We start from the raw sequence: 27015 nt of genomic DNA on the forward strand, positions 1-27015 counted from the left end.
ACTATACCGAATTTAAATAAAGGGAGTTACAGTTCGAAAAGAATAGTTTTTACATTTGATTTTGATAATTTTATATGCAGAGTCGGAAACCAAATTAATATAATAATTATTAGGAAAAAGAAGTCCCGAGAACGAGATAATTTTCAAAAGTTCATTGACATCCGCTATACAAAAGAATGGAGTCCCGAATGTCAGCGTTTCTTTACAATGGATACGTCAAGAAGATGTATAATTTGTGAAGAAAAAAAAAAGAAGAAAAGACTTCAGGAGTGAGCGAAGACGTAAGTAAACACGCGAGTAGGCGAGGTATTGTATTCGTCGTTCTCCGAAATATATTCTAAAACTCATATCAGAGGGTAGCAATGTAATTTTTTTTTCTCTTCGGAAAGATGAAAATTTTCATTTTTATTGAACTTAGGGCCGGTTTCACCATCTCCGATTACTTCAACGAACCGGTTATTCAAATGAAATTGACCAACCGTATTTGTCGTTAAGCAAAATTAAAAAATGTGATTGGTCAATTCTGATGAAATAATCGGTCCGGTTAAGATAACCGGAGATGGTGAAACCGGCCCTTAGAAGTTTTTTTATTTTGTGTTACCGTCCTAGAGAAAAAGTTTCATAATCTCTACTCAGACTACGCATTCAAGATTGAAGATTACAAATTAAATACTTAGTTTACACCGAGCACTTTGATACGCATACTATAAAGTACTGTATCCGTATCAAATCACTTGATACGCACGGTATAAATGATTAAACGATTTGATACGGACATTACAGAATCGTTCGAATTCGAATCGAAGCGAATAATGCGAATTCGTTTTCAAATCAAAACGATTCGAATTCGAATAATTCGACAATTTTGAATTGTAGTAGATTATTTTGAATCGAATGCGTCTTTCTTAATTCATGTTTTAGTTTTAAGCAAATTTTATTTACTTAATATTTTATTTAATATATAACAATATTAGTACATTTTATTCAATATTTGAAATTTTATTTGTTTACTTTCTGATAAAATAACTTATTTATTTTTTAATATAATTGTTTTTATCTAAAACAATTATATTACTTATTACTTATTAAAAAGATATATATAATTAAAATCTTATTTTTTATTAAAGTCTGAATGACTGTCTTTCTAATTTATCATCAATATCAGTAAAATAAAAATATTAATTTTATTATAATAAAGGCTTCAAAACTATTACATATACATATATTAATCATAAAAATCTGAACATTTAACGTTTAATACCACTCATAAATTTTTTATCGCAACACTTTTTTTGTTATGAGTGGTAGTTTCTCAAAGAAAGCTATGTAAGAATTTATTTTCTTGGCCATTGCAAAGTTTTTGAATAATATTGAAAAATATTTTGAATCAACATGTAATGAGTTTAATAAAGGTTGATTCAAATTCAATTTGAATTTTAAAAAATTTGATACGATTCAATGTATTTTCAGAGATTCGATTCGATTTAATTGTGCAAAATCATGATTATATAACGAATATAATACTTAGACCAGTATTTATAGTCGAGTCTTATATTTAAATCGTCTTGTTTTAATTAAGATGTCATCAACTAATCACAGACCGTATTAACATTTTAAGATATTATTTAAGATGGCCTTAAAATAAGATTCGATTATAAATATCTTAGTATGCGTATAAAAGGTAAACTAAATAAAAGATTAAAATATGACTAGTCATATAATTTTAATTTCAATCAATTTTGTTCTGATTGGTTCAATTTCAATCTCTAATTCACAATGTGCTAAATCTCCAATGCGAAATCCGAAGACTTAAAAATAAACAACGAATAAAAAGTAGAACCGGGACTACGGTGTGGTGAGTGAGGCACTTGCCATGTAAAAAGTTTGAAATGGCGCAATAATATAAGTTTCTATATAATTGTATTTTAATTCATTTACTAAAAATATTCTTTAAAATTATTACTAAGCAGCAATGAAATATAGAAAATCTTTTACAAAACTAAAAATAAGATATTATAAAAATATAAATTTTTATAAAATAATTAATGATTTTGCGCGGTTATCAAAACACAAAAAGTATTATGTTACTTTATCCAGGTAGCAAGAGTAGACACGTACTACTGTACCGCGAATAATGTTTAACAATTAGTGAATTTAATGAAGGCGCTATCTATTTCTTGCTACATTTGTGCTCTACAAAATTATTTGAATTTTTGCACGACAAACTCGTCAATAAATGCCTGCCAAAAAGCATTCTACATACGTCCTATTAGAATGCTTTTTGGCAGGCATCCTAGAGTAACATTTACTCATCTATTGTTGATTACGACTAGCTAACATTAGGAGACTTAGGGAGAGTAAGTGTAGCAGAGACTGGTTGGAGAAAGGTTGTCTCCGCTATCTCTACTCTCCCTAGGTCTCCTAATGCTAGCAAGTCGTAATCAACAATAAATAAACAGTAAATGTTACATTTACTGTTTATTTATTGTTGTCTAGGACGCCTGTTAAAAAACATTCTACATGCATCCTACTAGAATAAGAATGCTTTTGGCAGGCATTTGTTGATAAATTCATCATGCAAGAATTAAATAATTTTGTAGAATACAAATGTAGCGAAAAATAGATAGCGTCTTCATTTAATTCACTATGCATGAAGAATTATCAAACTATTATTCGCAAATTATTATGTAGTTATACTTTTTACTTTTGCTACTTAAAAATAAAACATATTAATATTTTTATACTTTTCTAAAAATAAAATATACATTTTCATATTATGCAGTATAAAAATAATTTTTTGATGTTTTTACATAAATTTCTTAGATGTTCCATATATATTAGTTATTGATTTTTCAAGTCGATGATTTTGTCACTTTTTTAGTATAATTTGAAGGTTTTTCAATAAATTGATAAATTAGAGATATCATTTATAAATCTAAGTAATTTTGTCGTAATTTGATGTTTGTTTTATTTATTAAAAAAAAACTTATTTTTTTATTTTAGGCAACATTTAAAATCAGGTGTTCCACATTACTCTATATACACTCTGATTTTATTGTGATTTTAGTAACTGTTTAACATACGTATACATATCATTTATATGTTTATGTAATTATATATATCTGTCAAGTGATGACATGTTCCTATGAAATTAATATTAATATACTAAATATTATTATAAATAATAGATATTATTTTTACCTTAAAAAAACCTTAAAAAGGTAAAAAAGATACGCCAAGTACATAAACGCGTGCTTTCCAAAATAAATTGGAGATCAATACAGTTAGCCAAGTATATTTTAAAAGACTTAAAGAAGTTTAATAAACATCTATTTAAAAATTGCTTAAACGGGCTTGATGATTAAATGATTAAAATCAACCAACGGGATTATAGTGAAGCAAAAACTTGGCGTGCCCGGCTTTTGATTATGATTTTAGTTTCTGAGAGACGATATTTTAACTGAAAGTGAATTTGACAGCTAAATTCCAGATAAAGCTTAGTAGCGGCGTGACATTTGCGCAGTGAAGTTTACGTCATTTGCATTATGCAGCAAAACTCTTTATGTACTTGGCGTTGCACCGCTACCACGTCGCTTGATATATATTTTATATACCATAAAAAAGAAAAATTTGTACTAAGCATTACTTCAATTAAATTCCGATTAACGGAATTGTCAATTAATTCCGCTGTAACTACAAATAGCAAATAGCTATTAACCAATTCTATCAATTCTATCAACGGAATTAATCGATAATTGAGCCAATCAAAGTTTGGATGAAGTAGCAGATCTTGAAGCAAATTACCGACATTTTTTTATTTAAATATATTTTTGAACTGGCTTTACTGAATTCCAAATCTTTTTACGTAATCAAAATACGCACAAAAATGAAGAAGACAAAGGACGATTTCATGTTAATAACAAAAATCACTTTTTTACATTGAAATTGTTTTAAATTAATAAAATTTTTGTTATTAAAATATAAATATATAAAACTATTTAAAAATATATATATAATATATAGTATATAAAATCATTCTTTGTCTTCTTCATTTTTGTGCATACTTTATGTAAAAGAATTTAGAGTGTACATAATCAATTCAAAGATATTTTCTAATAAAAAAATATTGGTAATTTGATTCAGATCTTCAAAAAGCATACTTTTGTTTTTTGCTTCGGGCACCTAAATATCTAGTCCCGCCTCTGATAAGATGTGATGCACGCTTTATTGAGTGTAAATGCGAATGAGTGCGATTACATTTTCAATATTACATCTACTGGTTTGTTCTTTTCAGCTGAGCTTCTTGCACAGTTTATTTTGGCAGCTTTCCAGCAAAAGATATAAATGGACACAGGAATCATTTTGTCTTTGCACGATATTCAGTGAGAGAGACAAAGACAAAACATCACCTGTGTCGATTTGTGTCATATATACCGAAAATCTTTTTTTAAAACAAAAAGAAAAAAAGATGATCACACCTACGCACTAATGCATACTGTCACTGTCAGTAGTGTCAGTCTGTCATAGTATTGAGATCCATGAGTGTGCGACGGAAGGAATTAGCGGGTGTCTTGTTCAGCAACGTCGTTCTCGTCAACGAGAGGTGAGCTAACGTTTTCTCCACGCGAGGATCAAAAGACCGGAGTTGCCGATGGAACTCGTTTATTACGTGACATTAATGGATGTTAATCGCGTGACGCGATTACGCGCGCGCTTCTTGCCGCGTGTTTACAAATTCCTAACCTATATAACCTCCATTCAGTCAGTGCCAAAACAGTCGAGGCGACTGTTCTGTGCTCCGAAGTGACTCGCGTACTGTCGAATAAAAGTTGACGGAAATCGAAGACGACTCGAATATTTGTTAATCTTAATTGATTTGTTTCGAAATTTCTCTAACTTCGGATTCAGTGTACCCAAACAAATACAATTTTACATTAATCGTTGCTTAAAGTTAATGATTTTTTTTATTTTAATGGTCAAAATCCAAGGAATAAGGTTATGTAATTTGAAATTATGTAAAGTTATATTTATAATGAATTATAAACAATTCTATCTGGAGATTTGACGTGTAATTAAAAAAAAAGTCCAGGTTCATTGGACTTTCGAATATCAATTAGGATATGTTTGTATGCGCTAACTGACACACGTATTTATTAAAATATTATATCAAAGATATAAATATTTTGAAATATTAATCTCTGATTTAAAGAAATAAGAGATAAATATGCAAAAAAGGATGTTACTGAAAAAGCGTTGAATTGAAGCGTTTGAATTGAAATTGCAAGAGATCAGACGCTGTAGCTGTTGATAATTATATTTTCATTTGGAGCGTGTCTTTCATACGCAATTTTGTAACATTTATAAGGAAATACGTGTAATGAGACGAGATAAGAGGAGAGACACAGACTTCTTTGTGCAAAACATATAATAGAAACGGAGATATAAATTACGTTGCTAAATTGAAAAATTTATCACAAAATTATATAATAGTTCCCAAAATAACACAGAGTAACATAGAGTAATACTCGTGAGCATTATAAAGTATAATGCTATCAAAAAAAAGATGAAAAGAAAATGTTATCAAAAACTAAGGAAAAAAAAACCCTTTTTCTATTCATAAAATAACAAATATATTCAAAACAATGTATATAACTCATAACTATATATAAATGCACATTTATCAGTATATCTATAAAGTGAATATAGATTGTTTCATTATAGATTTTCGATATTATAAGAACATCGATATTATAAAATCAATATCAAAAGGATTTTCTACAGATAAAAAGCAGAAGCGAAATCAAAAATACCATATATACATAGAGGCTTAGGTTCAAATCAATGGAGAAGATAAATTTTGTAAAAAGAAATACTGACAGTAACGTTGATTGATTGATTCACATTAAATTAACGTTCTTGAGTAATGCTCTCCTTCATGTCTGATATTAAAGAAATTTTCATGAAATTTTCAAATTAAATTATATATATATATATATATATATATATATATATATACATATATAAATTTGAGTAGCTAATAATTAAAATTTAAATTAAAAAGAAAGAATATTGATATATTTAACATATAATGCAATATAAAAAAACAAAAATTTTTTTTAATCTTTCAAAAATATATTATTCAAGATTCATGAGAGAAAAAGGTGTCATATCTATGTTTCAGTTATGTTTTACAGAATTATACTTTATAGAATTAATATTAGTCTATGTTACAACTGATTATTGTTATACAAAACACGTACCGAAATTTTGCAACAGCTCCACAGCGTTGTCCTTACAGATCTTACTTTTTGCAGAAAATTTAAATTCCTGAAAATCGTTATACAACGGATTATTCATTTTTTTCATAATTTGGGAAAAAATTAACAATACTCGGCGTTGTTATCGAGCACAGAGGCCGAAAATTTTATAACGTCATATCCAACTTCCGACCGCGTTATATTCAAATGTGCGCAAGTTCATTAAAGATAGATAGGCGCGTGTGGCAGTCGTCTCGCTTTTGCGAGGCTTACAATCGCGATATTCACAATTTTCCTATTTAGCTTTTTCGCGCGTGCACGTATGTATTATATCCAAACGTCATACTTACGGACATTGTTATCAACATCGGCTTATTCTCGGGTGAACGGTCCCGTCGGACCCTGTAATCGCCAACGCGAGCATCATGGTCACTGGTATCAGCAGCGATCATTGGTCAGTATACTGATATATATGCACGGCACATCACCGATTACAACTTTCAACCTGAGAATTCTGTGATCTTTCTCGATCGAGTTCTCCGATTCGAGAGCGCGAACGGGCGCTCTTTCGGTGGTCGTACAAATGAGCGCGCGACGAACTCATATGTACAAATCCGTAGCACAAGAGAAAGATTACACACTAGCCGCGACACCCCGGCGGCGGTTCAATGTTTTAAAAGCCTTTCGAATCGGTAAACGCTCGGCCAATGTTCAACGGTAGGTAAAATCAATTAAATACGCGCTTTTTCTTGGATCCTCGGCCTATTAGGCGACAGCATGACAGCGGGATGATAGAGAAAGAATAAGCGCTTTCATCACGATGCTACGGGGACATCGTGACCGCGACGGTGGCGGCGGATTAACGTAAAAAAGCGGTTGATTTTTCTGTCATAATGCAATCATGCTCCCGCGCTTTTTTCGTGGGAGCTTCCCCTTACACATGTTTACAACATGATTAACGATATCAGTGGCATGATCACTAGCTCCTGCGGCCGTCCCGTATACACGGCACTATTTCACTGGTTTCGCTTCCGAAACGGATATCAGTGACGTGATGTGCGATCCCCGGCGTCGGCCGCGGCTATGATCCGTTGCCCTGTTCACCGCGCGTCCAGTCTGAGTTTATTATTAGTACCGAGGTACCGATATGGGGGGGTAGCAAAAGTTTGTAGGTGATGTCGATCGCGCACGAGCGGTTGGATAATTAACTCTCGCTATGAATTGTTGAGGACGAGTTCCGAGTTTTCAAATGCGTTGTTTTGTAAAGGCGCGCGCGCGCGCGCCCGCTCGTGAGGCAGCGCGCATCGTTTGCCGTTCCAGACGGCGGGATTACTACTCTCCCTTCCCTCTGTCTCTCCTACCATCTGTATTTCTCGCAGCCCCCTCTTCTCTTTCTCTTGTTCTCTTGCTTCCACACGTTCTCCTCTCCTCTCCTCTCCTCTCCTCTCCGTTCCTCTCTTCTCCTCTCTTTCCCCTTCCCGCCTCTCCCCTTCCTCTCTCTGTTACCTGCTCTTGCCGTGTCTCTCAGCGTCTGGGGGAGAAGAGGGAAGGGGGATTCACTCTCGTAATGCTTATACATGCTGTATACTTACACACATGTGACGCATGAGTATTCAGATCCTTTGCGCGGAACCCAACAAATATAAAAAGTATGATTGCGAATTGTGACACAGGCGGGCGAACGAACAATAACAAATAGAGGAGGAAGATGACGTTAAGAAAGAGAAGGGCGATGAGGGGAGAAAGCGATGGTGGAGGGAGTACGAATGAAAATTAAGTTAAGCTGACGTGTACTCAAGTACGGGTGGGGAACCAATGAGCGATAGCGACTGTTCGTAGCCACAACCTGTTAAACTATTCTGTACCATTCGTCCCCTTTCTGCGCGTGGTCGATTTTCCTACCATTCTTCCCTCCCTCCATCTTCGTTGCCCTCTTCTACCAAGTTTCCTTTTACCCTATCTCCCCCACCTTTCTTCTTTCTCGCTCGCACTTGTGCCTCCGAATACCGTGGCTTTCAACTGAATCCCTCATTCTGTGCAATTCCCCAGCGAAACCGTCAACGCCAACTGTCCAATTGCCGCTTGTCATCCATTGTACTTAAAAGTACCACTGACGAATTATATCCATAATTTCGCAATTGTTCTAGTTACATGGAAACTAAAGCAACAGTGACACTTATTTCTTTTCTGACATACTATAAGATAATCGTCATAGCATTGATCCATTGTATCAAAAATATCTACTAATGGTTTAAGCGACTCAAAGCTGGCAGGAAATTGTCATAACGGACACTTCGTACTTTACTCTTTGTAAAATATAATTAAATCTCTCGCGATGGGCTCGTTTTTGTATTTATTTAATCAAAGTATATTTATATTATCATTCAAAATATATTTCTCAATATATCAATTTAGGTTAACTGAACTGTACTTTGACCTCTTTGTAAAACTTAAATTTAGTTTAAAATTTCGTGGTAAGTTTTTAACTTTATCAATTTTTTTCTCTATTTTTTTATTTCACCATACTAGTATTAGTTGATGTCTGAGAAGTTCATATAACCCACAATATGTAGTAATTAATTGTATAACATTGCGTTCTACAAATTTAATACTTTTTTTGGAAATGATAATAAAAATTGTATTATGCAAGAAAATCATATTTTCATTTTCAAACTATTGAATATGACATTGGTTTTTTGAAATAAAATATAGCATACAAAAATTTGTATGCATTATATCGTCTAAAATTGTATAATTCTTGTTTGAAAAACTTTTTCAATATATTTTTTCTTTAATACTTAAAAGAAAATTTGATAGCATATTTAAAATAAATCACCCTGTACACATACATATTAGAAAGATAAGTAAATCATATTTTTTTTCAAATGTTTCACAAGGAAAATCTATAGTGCGCAAATAGTATCTGTAATTGCATCCCGAATAACCAGTTTAGCTGACGGAATTCACGAGCAAGGCGTGGCCAGTAATGGTTAGAGGTCGATGAGGACGAATATAGTAGGGGAACTTAACGGAACATGTCGAAAACGGCCGAATCTGCCGTCTATTGATCGTAACGAATCTCGGTCCCAGATATTCGAGTAGCACGCCTGGGTTCTATATTTAGACCTCATCTTTTTCGAAGGTTGGTTCTATTAAATTTGGTAGACTTCATGAAAAGACCTTGGGGATGAGTAGAATAATTGTTCTGAACTCATTTGCCACGCCCCTGAGGCAGAAGGAAGAAAAAGAGTAGCGTGTTTACATTTAAATTATTCGAGAAATGAAAATAAACGTATTTTTTGGTTTATATACCTCATAAATAGTCTTTAAGCAAAAAATATCTTACGAAATAAACTTTGATGATGTCACTCACGTAAACAGAAATCTGTCAAAAAAATTCTTTTAGTCGCAAAATAATGCTTCACTTATTATTTACAATGTGTACTTGAATATGTATGAACGTCATTAATTACATTACTTGTTTGCTTCACTCGTTTACATTATGGTAACAGGAGAACTCGTAGCGCTTTGAATGAATTAATAGTAAATTTTTGAAAGCTAATAAAAACGATATAATCGACTAGTCAAATGTTGCTACGACCCTGCACCCTGGTAAAGCTGCAAGCATGCAATTGGGTAATCAAATATGTACCCGGTTGTCATTGGTATTTACATTCCGAGAAATACTTGACTATCGATCCTACCCATCCCCCACTCCGTCACATAACTTCCGTTCTACGGCTAGTAGTAGAAACTCCGTACTAGTATGAGCAATGACTGCGTTAGTCCGGCGCAGAGAAGGTAATCCCCTGGAGCAGGCAAGATTATCACGATATAGTAGCAGCGTAACTTTGGTACGAGAAGTGGGAGGAGAAAAAGAGAGGTGGAAGAGGAGGAGATTGTGAACGGAGAAAAGGAGAGAGAGAATGAAAGAGGGGAAAGAGATGGAAGACGCTTCATAACGTACATTGACCTACCATTTTCCTCTGTTACTTCCCCTCAACCCAATTTTACCACAAGTTGCGCACAATATTTTAAGCTCGATTTCTTCTTGATGAGTTTGTTCAAGTTACGCTTGGATAAAGAGAAAAGGGGAGAATGAAAGAGAAGGATGAAAAAATTCTCGACAGTGTTTCATTACTGAGAAATTACGAGACTGTATTTCACAATTTCTCGAGCTTATAATAATATTCTGATCCAATTTAGTTTTCATAAATTCTTGATCTATTTTTTTATTGCTACATTTGTTTTAATTTATGTGATAACTTACATTTCTTGTATGATTATAACAGAGATTGTAATTTACATATATTCATCAATATATTCATACAGTTGTAGACATAATAATATTTAAAAATTCACGATTAAATTTTTTTATGAATCTAAACAAATTTATTGAAAAATTAAACTTTCTTGTTATTAAAACAAATTATTATTCTTTTATTTCTCTATTTCAAACTATTCGCAATATCCGCTTTAAGATCGTAATCAGAGATTGAAATCGGAATTCCTCCAATTCAAAATAAGAGATAAGACCAATTCAACCTCAAGTTTAATAAACTTTGATCAACTTTGCTTTCAGTCAAATTCTAATCTGAATTTGAATCTCAATCTCTAAAAATATGATTATGGCTTAAGATTAATTATTGCACTATGATAAAGTATTTAATAAGTATCAACAGCTTACTACAGAATAAGTTAATAATGAATTATATCAAATTGGATTCAATATCTAAATATGTAACATGATATATCAGTTTTTGTGCTAAAATAATCATGTGAGTAACACTTCAATGTAGTAACGAAATTTATAATTACGTATGTGTTCATATGTATGTGTATTGGCTTCTATACCAATGAAATTGCAATAACCGAGTACAAGCTAACATTACTCAACCAGAACGTGGGTTAATGCGCTTATAGAGAACGCAATAAAAATAATAGCTCTTCCCCTCTTTTATCTTCCATTCCGCCACTCTTGCTGCAAAGGGTGGAGGCGAAATACGAATGGAATTTTCCATGTTCATGCTGCGCATGTGTGTCGCTGTTGCTGGTCAATCGGTCGCTGCTGTTGCTGGTGTGCTTGCTTGTCCTCATCCCACATGATGGAACAGCAGAAACAACCGACTCAACAGAGAGCAAATGCTTGGGAACGCAGCACAGAGAAGTGGGGGACCAACCCCGGCTATCCCACGTACTACCAGCCATTTCCTCGCTCTGGTCGGGTTCCTCTCTTCTCGTCTACCCTATCTGTAGATTTATCTACCTGAAGCTTTTACACATTTATCCTCTTCAATACAAACCTTCCACACACAATACCTTTTATCTACACAGTTTCTTTATCTTATTTTTCTCTTTCACTTTCATTTTTTAAATATCTATATTATTATAAAAGCACAGTAATACCTATTAATGACACACACACACACACACACACACACACACACACACACACACACACACACACACACACACACACACAGACACACACAGAGCTATGATACCATAAAAATTATTCGTGATTTTAAATTTTGTTTTCTTAAGGAACATTTTTTACATTCCTGCTACATTTTACGTAAAATATTTCTTAAGCAAATTTTTTGGACATTTATTTTCGAATCACAAAGTGTAAAAATTTCAAATAACATTTATTTTACAGAAAAAAAGAAAGTTTTTTATATTGAAATTATAATAATTATTTTGAACATTCCAGAAATTGTTTTTTCTCACTTTTTTATATTTTTAACTATATAATACATTGCTTCTTGTAAAACTAACATTAAAGCCTATTTCTACCAACGTAGATTAATTTTAATCTTGGTTTAATTTACTTGTTATCTCATTCTAGTTCCAAAAATTAGAAAGAGATAAAGAGTAACTTAATCCAAGATTAAAGTTAATCTACGTTGATAGAAATAGGCCTAAGAGAAATAATGCAATTATTTTTTCCTCAAATCACATAAATAATTCCTTTTGGCATTTTGCTTTTTTCTTGTATATATAGACAAATGTATGATATTGTATTCAAAAGATAATTAACATGCTAAGGATACGTGGTAATAGCTATCAGCAATACGGTAATATTTTCTCATGGCGAGGTTAATGTGTAACTTGACCTCGTTTGTTGACCTCACTGGTTGCTAAGCACCAGTCGTACCGGCGCGGCAGGGCAGAGTGAGAGAGACAGGAGGGTTAAGCTTTAGCGACGTTGCCAAATTGCTCGCGAATGAGGATGATCTAGCTAACAAACGCGATGCAACCATTCAGCAAGCCAACCAGCCGCTCAATGCTCTGAAAATTCTTGGTATACACAATTGGAATCAATTATACACGAAACTCCTCAGTGAAAATCAGGATTGATCACCCAATTAGTAGTTATTTTATTTCAAGATTTCTTTGTTTTTTCTTTTGAGTTGTTTTTTTATTGTTTATAATTTTTATAAATCTATTTCTCTATATAAGTGTTAAGAAAAAAGAAAAAATTTTAGAAATGCAGCTAAACTAAACAGACTTTCAATCTTTCATTTTCTACTTCTTTCTTTTCTTTATTCTTCTGTATATATGTACACTTATCTTGCTTTCAAAATTGGAATGTGTAGAATATGCACATTAAAGAAACGAACTTGTAAAAGCATTTTGCAACGAAAACTTTGTTCTTATTCTTCCATCCAAATTAGACTCACAGATACTACATGAATTTTCAAAGCTGCGAATTATTTTTAACCCGCATGAAGTAGAAAGTCATGATCTAATTTTTAACATGTGAATATATACGTACTGATAAATTAAATCATTTACAGTCTTTCAATATTATAATACATTTTTTAGTAAAAAATATTTTTTTTAATCTGATAATAAATTAATAATTATAAAATATTAAATTAATTATATTAGATTTTTCCTAAAAACGATAATAAAATGCTTACTAAATATATTAAAATATTAAAATAAATTTACATACAACAAATGTATAAAACTAAATAAATTGGTTAAAAAACTTTTAATTATTTAAAAGATTATTGCAATTATAATTAAATATATAAATAATAAAGAATAATCTCCAGTTTTGTTTAATATACTTAGTAATCATTAGTATAACAAATTGATTAATAATAAGTATTTATGTATTATTAATTTATAATTACATTTATACAACAGATTTAAAATTTTACAAAAATATATTTTATTTGGCATCCATAATATTTAAAAAGAAAAAGTTATACTGTTTCACAAAGAGTGGCCGCAGAAACAGGGTTAAAATCGCCCGTTTCGTGGACATCGAAATTTGAATCAATTTTGGCGGTAAATAATTGTATATCATGGAACATCAATCTTCTGAAAATTTCAGATTGAGCATACCTTTTATTACTGAGACATGAGGGGTTAAATTGGTCACTATACACCAATGAAGGGTATGTCATTTTATCCGTTCAACACAAAAAACCTCGAGTTATTTTTCATATAAAATATGTTTCAAATAAGATTTGTTTATCTGTTAGAAGACTAATTTATCGTGACCTCAAATTGACGTTTAAGTCAGAATCGTGAATATCATTTAGAGATCAACTTATGATTTTCAGGAAAATGTTTTTTAACTGATGTCGGATACCTATCTCCGCGGTCTCTGAACGAGTATATACGGGAGTATTTTATTAACGTTATTTTATGTAAACACGGTTTTATCTTGCCTTATATTTTATAAATCCGATAACCTTATAACAATATTTCAAATATAAGTACCACATACCGATTTCTGAAATACTGTGGTATTTATTATGATTTTTCTAATAGTTTTAGTAATGGTAGCTTTTACCGAGATATTTTACAAATTACATAATTGTTATTGAGCTATAAAAAATTGTTAACAAAAATAGTATTATGTGATTTTTTTATATTAAACGTATCGTTTTCAAGTTCGTGAATAATATCAACTTTAACCCTTCATATCTCAGCAATAAAAGATATTCAAAATTATTAGGGGATGAATGTTTGATGATATACAATCATTTACCACCAAAATCGTATCAAAACTCGATATCCACGAAACGGGCGATTTTTGCGATTACTCTTTCAACCGTGTAGTTTATTCTATATTATTTATGTGATCAAAAGTAAAGTGAAGATGAATAAAAATATGTGCTTGGATCGCGCCATTTCACAATTTGTGTTTCGTAATATGTTTGCTTTTTTCTTCTTCAATATGCTTCATCAAATCACCTTGACGATATTGATAATCACTTTAGAAAAAGCTGTTTTGTAGCTATGTGACTTGCCTACAAAGGCCATCCTTAAATTAGGGTGTTTTTAATTATTTTCTAGGTTTCTCGCAGCAGATATTCTGAGAGATAATAATCAGTGTTTTTTTGTATTCATCACAAGTAAATATTCAATAAAATCGAAACAACATAAAATAAAGGTATAAATACGTAAAATGTGTAAATATGTATTATAGAATAGAATAGAATTTAAGGAATAGAATTCAGGATCCATTGACTATGAGTCGCTTTTACAATCATCCCACACATCTGCTTTAAAAATAGGACTGTCCGGATACCTGGATCTTTACTGCCTGGGATACCGATTTATTATCCAATTTCATAGATGTTCACAAAAAATACAGTCACGAAAAATACGGTATGCAACACAAGCATAACGGCCTTTTGCACTCGTGCGCAAAAGGTTAATTTTACGCCTTTGTTACATAATGTACTATTATTTACTTTAAATTGGATTATTTGTTCAGCAAACGCAAAGTGCATGCACTTTCGTTAACGTCAACGCTACTATATTAGTGGGCTTATTGATGAATCTCTTTGATAGTATAGACTGTTTCATCAAAGTTTACTTGAAGCAACTCTATCAATAAAATTTCTACATTATTAAATTATAGTATATTTTAACGTATATGATTTGAAAGTACACATAATTATTAAATCAGGCAAAAATCTGCATGAACAAAAATCTTTTTTTGTTTAATTGTCGTACTTGGTTGCAACATTTGTTTTCATTTTCTTATTATTACATGTTTTATTCTTGGTGAAAAGAAAAATTGTATAACAGAACATGATGAAACGTAACTTCGAGCATTTTTAATTGTAACGTTCCAAACTGTCCATATTCTACCAAAATAAAACTAAAATTAGAGTCATAAATCAATTTCGAGTTTCTTACAAGTTTCAAGTTTATAAAAAACAAGTATTTTTCTATTTTCCCAATTGTTTTATACCGTGTTCTGCAATTCCAAGTTGAAGAAAGATTTTTTATAAGTTTCTTTTAAAATTTATCATACTAGATAATATTCTAATTTTAAATTATTCATCTAAAAAACCATATAAAAATGATACCCCATGAAATAATGGTCTATATACATATAATTATATATGATTCCATATATAATTATATCTAATTATATTTGAGTATATATGGAATTATATATGAAGTGTGTGTGTGTGTGTGTGTGTGTGTGTGTGTGTGTGTGTGTGTGTGTGTGTGTGTGTGTGTGTGTGTGTGTGTGTGTGTGTGTCATATATGGAATCATACATAATTATATAGGCCATTTTTTCATGAGATACTTTTATTGATGTTATACAATGCCATAAGAATTAAATTTTACGTTATGGTTCGTTTTCGCTTCTCTTCTCTCACTTTAAAAATATACGATCTTACAATATAAGAGATACTAAATTGAAAAAAGATGTATTATGAGATTATTTCCCTTATCTTTTTATATATTTATCATGTTGATCGATTGTAACTCAAAAAGTTCTTATTGAAGGGATCCGTGTGTATGGGGAAATCCATGGAAAGTTTACCGTCCTAGCATTTTGTAAGTGGGCAATTTGGACAATTTGAGGATAATCCTCTTAACGATGCAAGTAATAAAGAAGAGGGGGAATTTTTGCTTATATCAAGTTGAATGTCCATATAGAATAAAAATACTTGTAGATAATACAAGCAGTTGAAATAGGTTGTTAAGACGGAATATTTCTTAAAAAAAACTTTACATTCCGATGGTAATCGCTAGAAGCTATTACGAAAGGCTAAATAACCTAATTAACAATGTTCTAAATACTGAAATTTCAATCTTAAATGCTTGTTTTTAATTAAAAGATTGCAATTTTTTCTTTAATAAAATGTTATAGTAATAAATAGAAGTCCTATAAGAATTCAAATAAAATTTTATACCACACATAATTATATGTATAAGGACACAATTTAAAATAGTATTTGTGACACTGTCAATGAAACCATTTATCCTATTTATTTTTGTTAATTGTATTATCTTATCTCAACGTGTTCTTACAAATTCAAGATAAGTTCTTTATGCTTATATTTTACAGAAACCTTCAATAATGTTGTATCGATATTATGCTATTTTATTATGATTCTTATTTCTTTTATTGATACAGAAAAATTTTATTTATTATATGTCAAGACAATAATAATGCGGATAGTATAGAATATTTCAAGGATAGAAAATATGACATATATTGTAATGTTTATATACATTTTTTCTTTTTTACGAAAATAAAATATCTTATAAAATTTTGTTTTAAATTTATTTCTGATGTGCAACTATTAGTTTATTTTATTTGTATTTTCTATAATTCGTTATTTTAGATTATTCAAAAGTATAAAAGTATAAACGTGCTTGACTTTGTTTTGATTAATATTTATTGTGTACATAACATTTATTTTATACCATAATTGAATAATATCAGATTTAAATTTGTTTTTTAATTGTGCAAATGTAATGTTTTTTTCTGTGCTGCCCTTGTACAATAAAGATATAAACTATTTTTAACTGTATTTTGATAAGTTTACATAAACAAGTTTGCTCTTCAGTTATTGTGTTATTTATTGCTGTTCCTAAAACTTGACCTGTATTCTATATCACAACAAAAATAATTTTTTTTTCACGCACAAAAAATTGATATATCGATAAAAATATAAATAAAATCTAACATAGAATTGTTTTCTGTTCTACAAAATCAAATTAATTACGTTTTAAATTAATTACTTTCCTAATTTGAACAATTATTTGAAGTTTAGAGAAGGTCTTTTTAGCCACAATGTAAGATAAAATTTTGTGTTTGTCTGAAAATTATGTATTTTTATGTAAAATTTCTATGTAAAATCGTTGAATCTGAAAATCAATTAAATTGAATATTAATAAAAAATGATAGTTACTTTTCTATGTATATTTATTTTAAAAAATGAAATTTGAAAAATTTTTACTAAAAGTGCATTTTTTACTATTTTGATTTGTATTAATCGGTTTAATTTTGTTATTTTAAGGTTTAGCAATCAATTTTATCATTTTCAAATTCAGCGATTAATTTTACACAGAAATATACATGATTTGCAGATAAATGTAAAACTTTATCTCACACTAAAGGTGAAATGACTTATTTTAGTAAAAAAAACTTGAGTATATAAAAACTCAAATAACTTGGTCTTGTGGAATGCACTTCTGTGTTAGATTTCATCTCTACTGTCACGAATACATTAAATTTTTTGTGTGAAAAATGCTACTATACAGTATACTTTTAGATTCTTCCATTTTTACATTTTTTTGTTATAAATAAAATTGAAGTAAAAACCAGTAAAAAAGAGCTGCGTAAATTCGAAGTAAATAAAAAAAATTATTATTTTTGGTCATCAAGTTGCTTATTACATATCTAATATTAATGAGTTATTTATAGATTTATCTCATCCTTCGAATCACACGTAGATTATTATTCAGTCTTGAAACGTAGACTTGTATTAAATCTCTGATTAAATTGCTAACAATAACTTACTAATGCTAACGAGCATCTTGTTAATCGTACTATTACAATATTATCTCAATCAGGGTTTGAATCTTCCACTTTATCTTTTTCCTATTCTCTTAAAGAGATATCATTTGATTGTCGAGACTTTAAATTCTAATAACTCTCTTGTAAATTCCCCTAGTATATTTATCACTGCCAGAGATAATATTTTATCTAATAAATTTCATATATTTGCGATTTATATTTTGTAAGATGTATGTTAGAGCAATATAAATTGTATATAAATTTTATAACTTTAGATCAGCATTTATGTATTTCTTTTTGTTGATTTTAAAGAAAATAAAATACTAATATTTTATGATTAAATGAAAGTAAACGAAAAAATTAAATGAATTGTTATTTACTATCAATTTATACGTACATTATTGATTTATTATCTGGATCTCAAAGTTTTAGGAAGCTTTATATATAAAAATTATACTTTAAGATATTTGTTAACAGAACAGAAAATGTAACATATTAAGCGGAGACAGATGTGGTAAAAAAGTAATTTTTTTAATTTTGCAGATTATTGTAAAAATAAAATACCATGATTGATTTTTTGAAAATTAAATTCAAAATTGGAATTTAAATTTAATTAAAAAATCCGAAACAATTTATGAAATCGGTTTTGCAGGTAGTGACATACCACAGTTATAGATGGATATATAGTGCTCTTTCTTTAGAAATATATCAAAATAAGAAAAAAGTTATTGGAAGAAATATTACACGATATATTATAGCAGTTCTTAAAAAAGACATACAAGTTAGCCTATTATTTGAGGGAATAATTATGATGACATTAAAAATTTTTTTCGAGAATTCTTTTTTCAAAGATTTAAAGATCATTGTTATTTGTTTTAAATAGAATGCTTGTTTATCTAATACATTTTCTCTAATTATTTTTCATATTAAAAGTAGAATTATTGAAAAATTAATACGAGATATTTTATATACTTTACATCAAAATAAATGGGCATCAATAATTAGTACGTGCAATTTTTTCCTTGCATATTTTTTTCATAAAAAATATCGAAAAATAAGTAAAATATTTAAGATGTTTGATTTAAGTACCCTCCCTCCCACACACACACATACACACATACATACACGCGCGCGCGCTAGAACTAATATTTTTTTCTTTTTCTTTCTTTCTATAAACTTTGTTTAAACATATATAAAATTCATTTCTTATAAAAAACATTTTATAGGAAAAAAATTTTACACAAAAAATTTAGTTTTTGCAGTTTCAGGATCAAACCTTCAACCTATATATAAAGTTGAAATCAAATAATATACGATTTCTTGATCAGTTTATACGCTGCTATGCTTGCTCTAATACATACTGGATTAATATATTGAGTACATTGGCATGCATTTCAATGTATATTATGTATCATATAAAGCTCACAACAATTATTTATGTGATAACAAATCCAATAAAATATCAATAATAAACAAACAATAGCATTTATTTCTAATTAATGAAATTCAGGAACGACAAAAATTAGCAGTTTTAATTATATAATATTAATAATAATATAATTAATAACTAATGGAAATATAACATTATTAAATAAAAAGAAAAAATTATATATAGACTCAAAAAGATTTGGATTAGAAAGTGGTTGCAAAAACAAACGAAAGGGAAAGAGTTTTATCATCAGTTATTGTTAAAAAGATTAAACATATTTCATTAATAAATATGAAATTACAATTTTTATTGACTTTCACATATGCAGAATAACATCTTTAATAATTTTACTTATTTGAATAAAAAGAGCATGATCAAAAAGAGATATAACAATAAAGTTCTTCCATTACGTTATGTAAATAATTTTATAAGTTTGTATAATTTTGCATGAAAATATGTATAAAATAGTCTAGCAATGATATATAATATACACACGCAAATATATACACTGAAAAAAAAAGTAATATATTCAATAAGATATGTTATTGCGGGTTGCCAATTACAGATATACTCAATACAATAATATATGCTATTGCAGTATCAACATTGTACTTGCATTAATAGCAAATATTATTGTATCGAGTATTTTATGTAGTTGGCAGCCCGCAATCACATATGTTATTGGCTACATTACTTTTTTTTTCTGTGTAGAAATGTTTGACCATGAAACATCCGTTAGTCGTCTATCGAGACTCCGTGAAGCCTCTACTAATAATCCACACAATGTCTAATAGACCTTTTTGATGACGTTTCAAAATGGTGTATGACAAAGCGAGAGCATGAGAAATTGAAAAATATTGATCCGAGTTTGCGACGATCCATGGCGTGAGGCAAGTGTCGCAACTTAATGGGATAAAAAGCATGCGATAGAACAGAGTTTCCCCTTCAAAATGCTTTTTTTCTCGTCTCGATACGATGATTTTTCGCTGAGATATGCGCATTTAAATAAAAAGGCAGTTTTTTACTTTAAATGCGCATATCTCATCGAAAAATCATCGTATCGAGACGAGAAAAAAAACATTTTGAAGGGGAAACTCTGTTCTATCGCATGCTTTTTATCCCATTAAGTTGCGACACTTGCCTCACGCCATGGATCGCAAACTCGGATCAATATTTTTCAATTTCTCATGCTCTCGCTTTGTCATACACCATTTTGAAAAAAATTATTACGCAAAATTTTAATGAATCGATTCTTAAAGTAGACATTTGAAGCTTTAATTTCTTTTTTTAGAAATCTTCCTATCTTTATTATTCGCGTAGTTATCATTGTTGGAAGTTTAGTGATTTTTTAACAAATTTTAGGTGTACCGCTTTTTTTTCGACTGAATGTATATAGCATAACAGTAAATTTGTAACAAGAACAAGGTGAAGCTTGTCATAATAGTGTGGATCATAATTAATTAATAATATTTTAAAAATTTATAAAACTTTTAAAAATTTATAAAAACTTGTTAATAATTAACTGTATACAATTTGCATTTATTACAACTAGCTTTATTTGTCTTGATTTTGTCAAATTTGCTATTTCAGGCTATCTAGGAAAGTTTATTGCCATGTTCTTGCCATAAATTTGCTGTCACGCTGTGTACGGCAAGATTTGCCCTGTTCTTGCCACAAATTTACTGTTATGCTTTATTAGCAAGTTTTACCTTGTTAGTTGCATCAAATATACGTTATACTATTTGCGACAAGCCTTGGCAGCAAAAGCTAAAAGCTTTTTGCGGATACACCTTGTCGCAACTTTCACGAGTTTGCTATAAACTTTGCGCAAAAGTTTGCATTATTTTGCTTGCTGGGTACTTATTTATTCGAATTTGAATGAGGAAATGTTTGAAACTTGTCGATTAGGTACTAGTCGCAACGCACGAAGCGTACGCGTCACCTTATACATATGACAACATGTTCGTTTTTCTTGCACTTCCTGCACTCGAATTATTTTGTTCCTCCTCTTTCTAACGCCTGGATCTACGTTTAGATCTCATTTCCAGCATGGAAGTGGTGCATGGAAGTGCAGATAAAGAGAAATGGACCTACTGTCGTCACTGCGACGAGTCAAATTACCGACGGACACGAAGTTCTTGGACATCGTTCTTGGATTTCGATATAATTTTACACCTTCGAAGAGAGAAGGAGAAACGCTTTCTGTTCCCCATTAATTAAATCCCAAACTATCGGTTTCCTGTTATATTGTCGTTCAATACACGGAAGGGATTCAATGTCTGTTGGCGTTGTGGCCAAGTGTATTGTTTTGTAAACAACGACGGAGGACAGAGTTTGGCCTGAATGATACATCGATTGTCAATTAACAGCGATTAATTGATAAGCTGGTAGCTTTGATCACGTGTATGTACCTTTTCACGCCGAATCCGAGAGTATAAACAAAGTTTCCTTGTCATCCTTTGTTTTCGGCTAACAATTGCAATATTGTGATTCGTAAACGTGTAATAGCGCGTGCATGAAATATGCAGAGCTTTCTTTATTATTAACGAGACGTGTGTTTACGTTGTCGAACAAATTGAATTGATTGGCTTTATTGTAACATGATTTATTGAAGTATGTGGTTAGTCCAGGAATAGCTTTTCCTTTTGCGCAATCACCTGAGGTGTTTTTTACAGTCTCATTTAAAAGTCATTATTAACTAACTTATTGGGTATCTATTGTATACATGGTGAATTATTCTATAATTTTTTAGTTTTTGAAATCATTATGCATATAGATTTACTGTTATTAAGTGTCTCACTGCAGTGATGTAAAAATTGCCCTAGGTTGATTTTTAAAATTACAGAGACAATCTTTGCAGAGAGATTAAAGCACCTCTTAAATTCAAGTATCAAAAAATTTGTCTGCTATAACATTGCTATAACAAACACTAAGCAAGAAAATAAAAAGTTTTATTATCTACTATAGAATACAAGTGGATTTGAAAGTGCATCAGTCTATCAATAGCGAATGTTTGCCACCAAATCAATGAAGTATGTTTGGATCACTGCGTAGCAAGTTTCAGACAGTGCAAGAAGGTATATCTGCCAGGTAAAAGATTTTCCATATTTATACTGTGCAAAGATAATTTAAGTAATAATAAACTTTTTACAACGGATGTGAGTAGTGCAGCAAAAAATCAGGGAAACTGTATTGAAAAAAATTTTATTAATCTTTAACTCCTTTTTAGTCAATTTAAGTAATATTTTGCCTCGATGGAGTTAAAGTTCTTGGATAATAAAAATAAAGTTGTAAATGAATTGTTGGAGAAATCAATCTTGTTGAAACAACTAAACTGTAAAATTATAAAGTAGTTACTGCATTGTACTTAATGATATATTTAACAATAGCTGTTCACAAATCAAATATTTATAAAAAAAATAAATTACTATGAAAGATAATGTAATAACATAGGAAATAGCAGCTTTTAGAACTTCAGATTATAATCATGATTTCAGTATACGTGGATTGTCCACCGCTGAGCACCCAAAGAGCAAAAAGTCGGTGAATACAAGGAATGTAAATTATGATGCTGGGGCAGACGTTTTGCATCACTTTCAATTACAATGGAATGAGCTTCATGAACTTGCCGAGGAGAATGGAGGAAAGGCACAGGAAGCAGATGCGCTGATCTCCTCCATTTATGAGAAACTTCAACATGAGTGGAACAATGTTACCTGTTTAAATAGCACTTTAGCCTACATTCCAAAGATTAATAATGCGATTCAAGATCTCATGGACCAAATAGGTAATTTCCTCTTTTCAAAGACAAAACATGAAAAGTAAGACGTGAATAGAAAGCGAATTCTTTTTCTAAAATTATTATTTATTATATCTAAGGAAATTTACAAGAAATGTTTGAGGAAGTTGAAGGAGCTTTGTATCGATTGGAGGACCTAAATGAAATGTTAGATTTACAAAATAGGCAGCTGGATCACAGATTCCAGTTGGCTCTTTACAAAGAGAAGAAATTGATAGAATTAAACAACTTGAAAGGTACGTCATGTAAGAGAGAAATTTGAATTTAAAATCAAACAGAATCTTTTTATTTTAAATTAATTTTTTTTAGCAAAGTTAGCTAACGAACACACGGAAAGACTTTCACAACACGAATTAAATCAGCAAAAAAAATTAAGGGAACGACGAGAGACTTTTGAGGAAGCTTTTAAAGAGGATCTTGAAGAGTACAAAGCAACTGGCTCCATACCAAGTATGTCTTTTTTTCCATGTATTTTCTATAATTTTCTAAAGAAAGAAATGAACATTACTATGAAAAAAAACCAATAACTTTTATTAGCATATAATGCAAAAGATTATACATTTATAAACTTGTAGAAATAGCGTTATAAAAAATTGAAAATTTGCATTTCATTTTCTTAGTTCGCCATCTCTTGTTCAAATCAAGGTTAGTAATCCAAATGGCTAACGTAAGCCTGAAAATAGCAGTTCTAAAAGAACCGCAAAAGAATGAGCATTCAAACTATCTTCTAAGATTTTTTAACCAAAAATTTTGACGCCTTTTGATTGATTTTTTTCATTTATAATCAGTCTTGTATAGGGTAATTTATATTTTTCTTCTGTCAGTATATGACATTCTGTTTTTTGTTCCTTGATAATCATCGGTAATTTTGGGACTTTTTTCATGCATTTAAGAATCACATTGTTAATTATTCTTTGTACTTATATTTAAAGCATTTGTGTGTATAAATATATTTTAAAGGCAAGTCTTTTTCTATGTTTGAATTAAAAGTTCAACTTTTACATCCATAAAGTAGCATAGAAAAAGACGTAGTACCTAATTATGAGAATCCAAAGTTCTAGATAAAAATTTTGTAGTTTTTCATATAATAAAAATAATGCTACAATTTTAATGATTTTAGTATGAATTGCATCAATTATTTTTCTGTCTTTTTTGAGCCCCTATAGAGCATGGACTCACTTTTTATAATTACAGAAATAACTTCTGCCATTTAGTGGCAATAAATCCCTTATTGCCTTTGCAGTAATATTATTGACGAATATAAATGTTTCGCATTTGTGCTCTCGGTCAATTTCCCAGAGTCATAGATAAATTTCCCTTACTAATTTCCCAAAATCAAATCCTTTAACTTATGTGAAAATAGCTGAAAGCGATGTCTAATTGCTTATTTTTACTTCAACATTTGCAAGTATTTCTGCTATGAAAGTGCTACGTACATTCCAGGTGGCAATATGTCCTATTGTATATTTCGATCTTATTGTAGGTTGATATTATAGCGTTTCTAATGATAGACGATGGAAATATTCCTAACACTACTCCTCGTTTTAGAAGTGCCCCGAACTGAGGACCAATTGTCTATTCTCATCAGCCATTAAGATGACTTGGAAAAAAAGATAGTATAGTAAGAGTTTAGTTTCTTTTGTATGGAGACTTTTCGGTTGTTTCAGCTCCGTTTCCTGATATTCGCCACTTTGAATTCTTTTTGCGTCAAAGTTTGATTTGGATAGAACTGCCTTCCATCAATTTGTTTTATACTATTCCTTAAAATTGGGTTGCCATTTTCACCCGTTTTTTTGCCATATCGTAAGTTCTCATCATTGATCCGTACTCCTAAAACCCTAAAAAGGGTTTCTAAACAGGTGTCAACTTCCTGGAAAGCCTCTGGAATCTGCGGGCAGGAATTTACTTATTTTCCTTTATAAGACTGACCTTGCAGTGTTAGTACTCGCTTTTCTAAACCCTTACACTGATATTGTTCAGAAAATCTTAGTATGAATCCCATTCCAAAGGAATTTATTTGAACTTTGACAGAAGTTATAGGTCCCCCCCTCCAAGAAAATATATTAACCCTAGTAGAGTAAATTTTTACTCAAATATTAATTCAAGTTTACATATAGTTTTTAAAATTAAAATTTTATCTTAAAATAACATTTAAAAAGATTTTATTTATATCTATTAAAATAATGTCAGGTCAGTTAATCTAACACCCTGCTATCTATAAAGTAAAAAAAGAGTAAAAATAAAAGAATAGTAAAAAATAGAAAAAAATTTAAATTGTAAAAAAATTCTTAACTTTGTAGGTAAGTTTTTAACCAGTAGTGTTAATATAAGAAATATATAAACAGCACTCCAGAATTAATGGATTTCAAAAACATTCACGGTTATTGTGCAATTTTAAATTAAACATTGAGTGCAATTTGAATTGATAATTTTTAAAATATTATTTACTATCTAATTAAGTTTGCTTGTATAATGTATTTTTATATTTAATATATGTATATTCTTTTTAAATTACATATTAATAAAACTAACAGGTTCTATTGAAATTGTTTTATCCATTTCATTCTGTTTCATTATAAGAGATAACAATTTTTCAATTTTAACAATTTTTTAATTGTTATTCTAAATCTAATTTGATTGTCTGTTTCAAATTTAGAGCTACCAGTTTCTACAAAAGGCCCATCTTTAGATGAAATAGTGTTGGACATTGATTCAAAAATATTTGACGAGTTTTTAGAAAATTAAAGGCAGAGAAGAGTCAGGTTTGTATTCGAAAGTGTTACCAGTAAACTTTTTTATTCGAAGATGGCGTATATACGACGAAGCATTTTTAACTGCATTACTTACAATTAGATATTAGGGCTGTGACTCGGCAAAAAAGGACCGACAGAAGAGACATCTTTTAAAGATAAAATTCTATTCTAAGAGATTACTGCAAAAATACTGCAAAAATCATAGTATAATCAGGAGAATTGCCTGCATCTTTCTAAAGAACAATTTTTGGAAATAACTAGCAAAATAATTTGTTTCAATATTTCACTTGATCAGTACTATAGCTAAGAGTAGACGATCTTTATTTATTGTAATATTTTAAGGATCATCATAAATTGTAAATTTTGCTCTTTAGAAAATTTCGCAGCATCATCAAAACAGCATCATAAACTAAAAAATAATAAGACCCATGGCAAAATATTGCTTTTATGTGACAAAATATATTTGATTATTATTATATCTGCATCACGAATAAGGGGAGTAGACATAATATTAATTATAAGTACCATTAAAAACAAAATCTGATTTTCATTTGTAACTTTGTAGAAAATAAGCTAAAAAAATCTGATAGCTAATTATTTCTTTTATAAAACGAAATATGTCTATTGTAAATGAGATGTAAATAAGGTGATTTGTCACTCCTGTCGACCCTTAAGCTTTTTAATGTGAAAAGTATTTAAAAAATAATGAAAAGTTTCTCATATGCTTCCAATTTTTCCATCAAATGCCTAAACTGACTTTTAAATTTCGTAAAATTTTGTAATCCTCACAAATGTAAGTATATTTTGCGAATTATTACATATAATTTATTACTTGAATTGAAGAAAATTCGAATTTTTATCCTGTAATACAGATTGTCTTGAATGTATATAGATATAAGAAACAAATTATATTCTATTAAATTTTCTCAATTGTATTACAATTATTAAAAAATACTAAATTAATGTAATTTCAAAAATT

General features: G+C 30.0%; 3 protein-coding genes and 1 long non-coding RNA gene across 12 annotated transcripts in view; 2 read left to right on the forward strand and 2 right to left on the reverse strand.

Annotated features, from left to right (window-relative positions):
* The window catches only part of LOC114255384, a 9592-nt gene extending 8591 nt beyond the window's left edge, over window positions 1-1001 (forward strand). The window contains exon 3 of the long non-coding RNA XR_004962714.1: window positions 114-1001. This is a non-coding gene — a long non-coding RNA (uncharacterized LOC114255384). The remainder of the gene's footprint in view (window positions 1-113) is intronic.
* LOC105837658 (histone acetyltransferase KAT6A) overlaps window positions 1-7828 on the reverse strand; it is a 25292-nt gene extending 17464 nt beyond the window's left edge. For all 3 annotated transcript variants that reach the window (XM_036284841.1, XM_036284842.1, XM_036284840.1), the window contains exons 1-2: window positions 6608-7828; window positions 6261-6327 (exon numbers count right to left, since the gene is read on the reverse strand). In XM_036284841.1, coding sequence (XP_036140734.1) covers window positions 6261-6327; window positions 6608-6709 — 169 coding nt within the window. In that variant the 5' untranslated portion in view covers window positions 6710-7828. The remainder of the gene's footprint in view (window positions 1-6260; window positions 6328-6607) is intronic.
* The window catches only part of LOC105840990 (dysbindin protein homolog), a 23535-nt gene continuing 839 nt past the window's right edge, over window positions 4320-27015 (forward strand). The window contains exons 1-7 of one of the 6 annotated variants that reach the window (XR_003625944.2): window positions 21538-21887; window positions 22452-22574; window positions 22982-23271; window positions 23364-23519; window positions 23593-23733; window positions 23904-23928; window positions 25940-26045. Coding sequence is in view for 5 of the 6 variants with exons in the window: in XM_036284859.1 (XP_036140752.1) it covers window positions 22519-22574; window positions 22982-23271; window positions 23364-23519; window positions 23593-23733; window positions 23904-24037 (777 nt within the window). In the remaining variant the exon portion in view is untranslated. Of the gene's footprint in view, window positions 4604-21532; window positions 21888-22451; window positions 22575-22981; window positions 23272-23363; window positions 23520-23592; window positions 23734-23903; window positions 26897-27015 lie in introns of those variants that run through there. The other 5 variants (XM_028191252.2, XM_036284859.1, XM_012688081.3 and 2 more) reach the window with 5 other exon arrangements.
* Window positions 8777-27015, reverse strand: part of LOC105840991 — a 20242-nt gene continuing 2003 nt past the window's right edge. Inside the window, exon 5 of one of the 2 annotated variants that reach the window (XM_036284862.1) lies at window positions 8777-11507. The gene's annotated coding sequence lies outside the window, so the exon portion shown is untranslated. Of the gene's footprint in view, window positions 11508-24073; window positions 25172-27015 lie in introns of those variants that run through there. The other variant, XM_012688084.3, reaches the window with a different exon arrangement.

This window comes from Monomorium pharaonis, chromosome 3 (genome assembly GCF_013373865.1).
Source record: "Monomorium pharaonis isolate MP-MQ-018 chromosome 3, ASM1337386v2, whole genome shotgun sequence".
Lineage (NCBI taxonomy): Eukaryota > Metazoa > Arthropoda > Insecta > Hymenoptera > Formicidae > Monomorium > Monomorium pharaonis.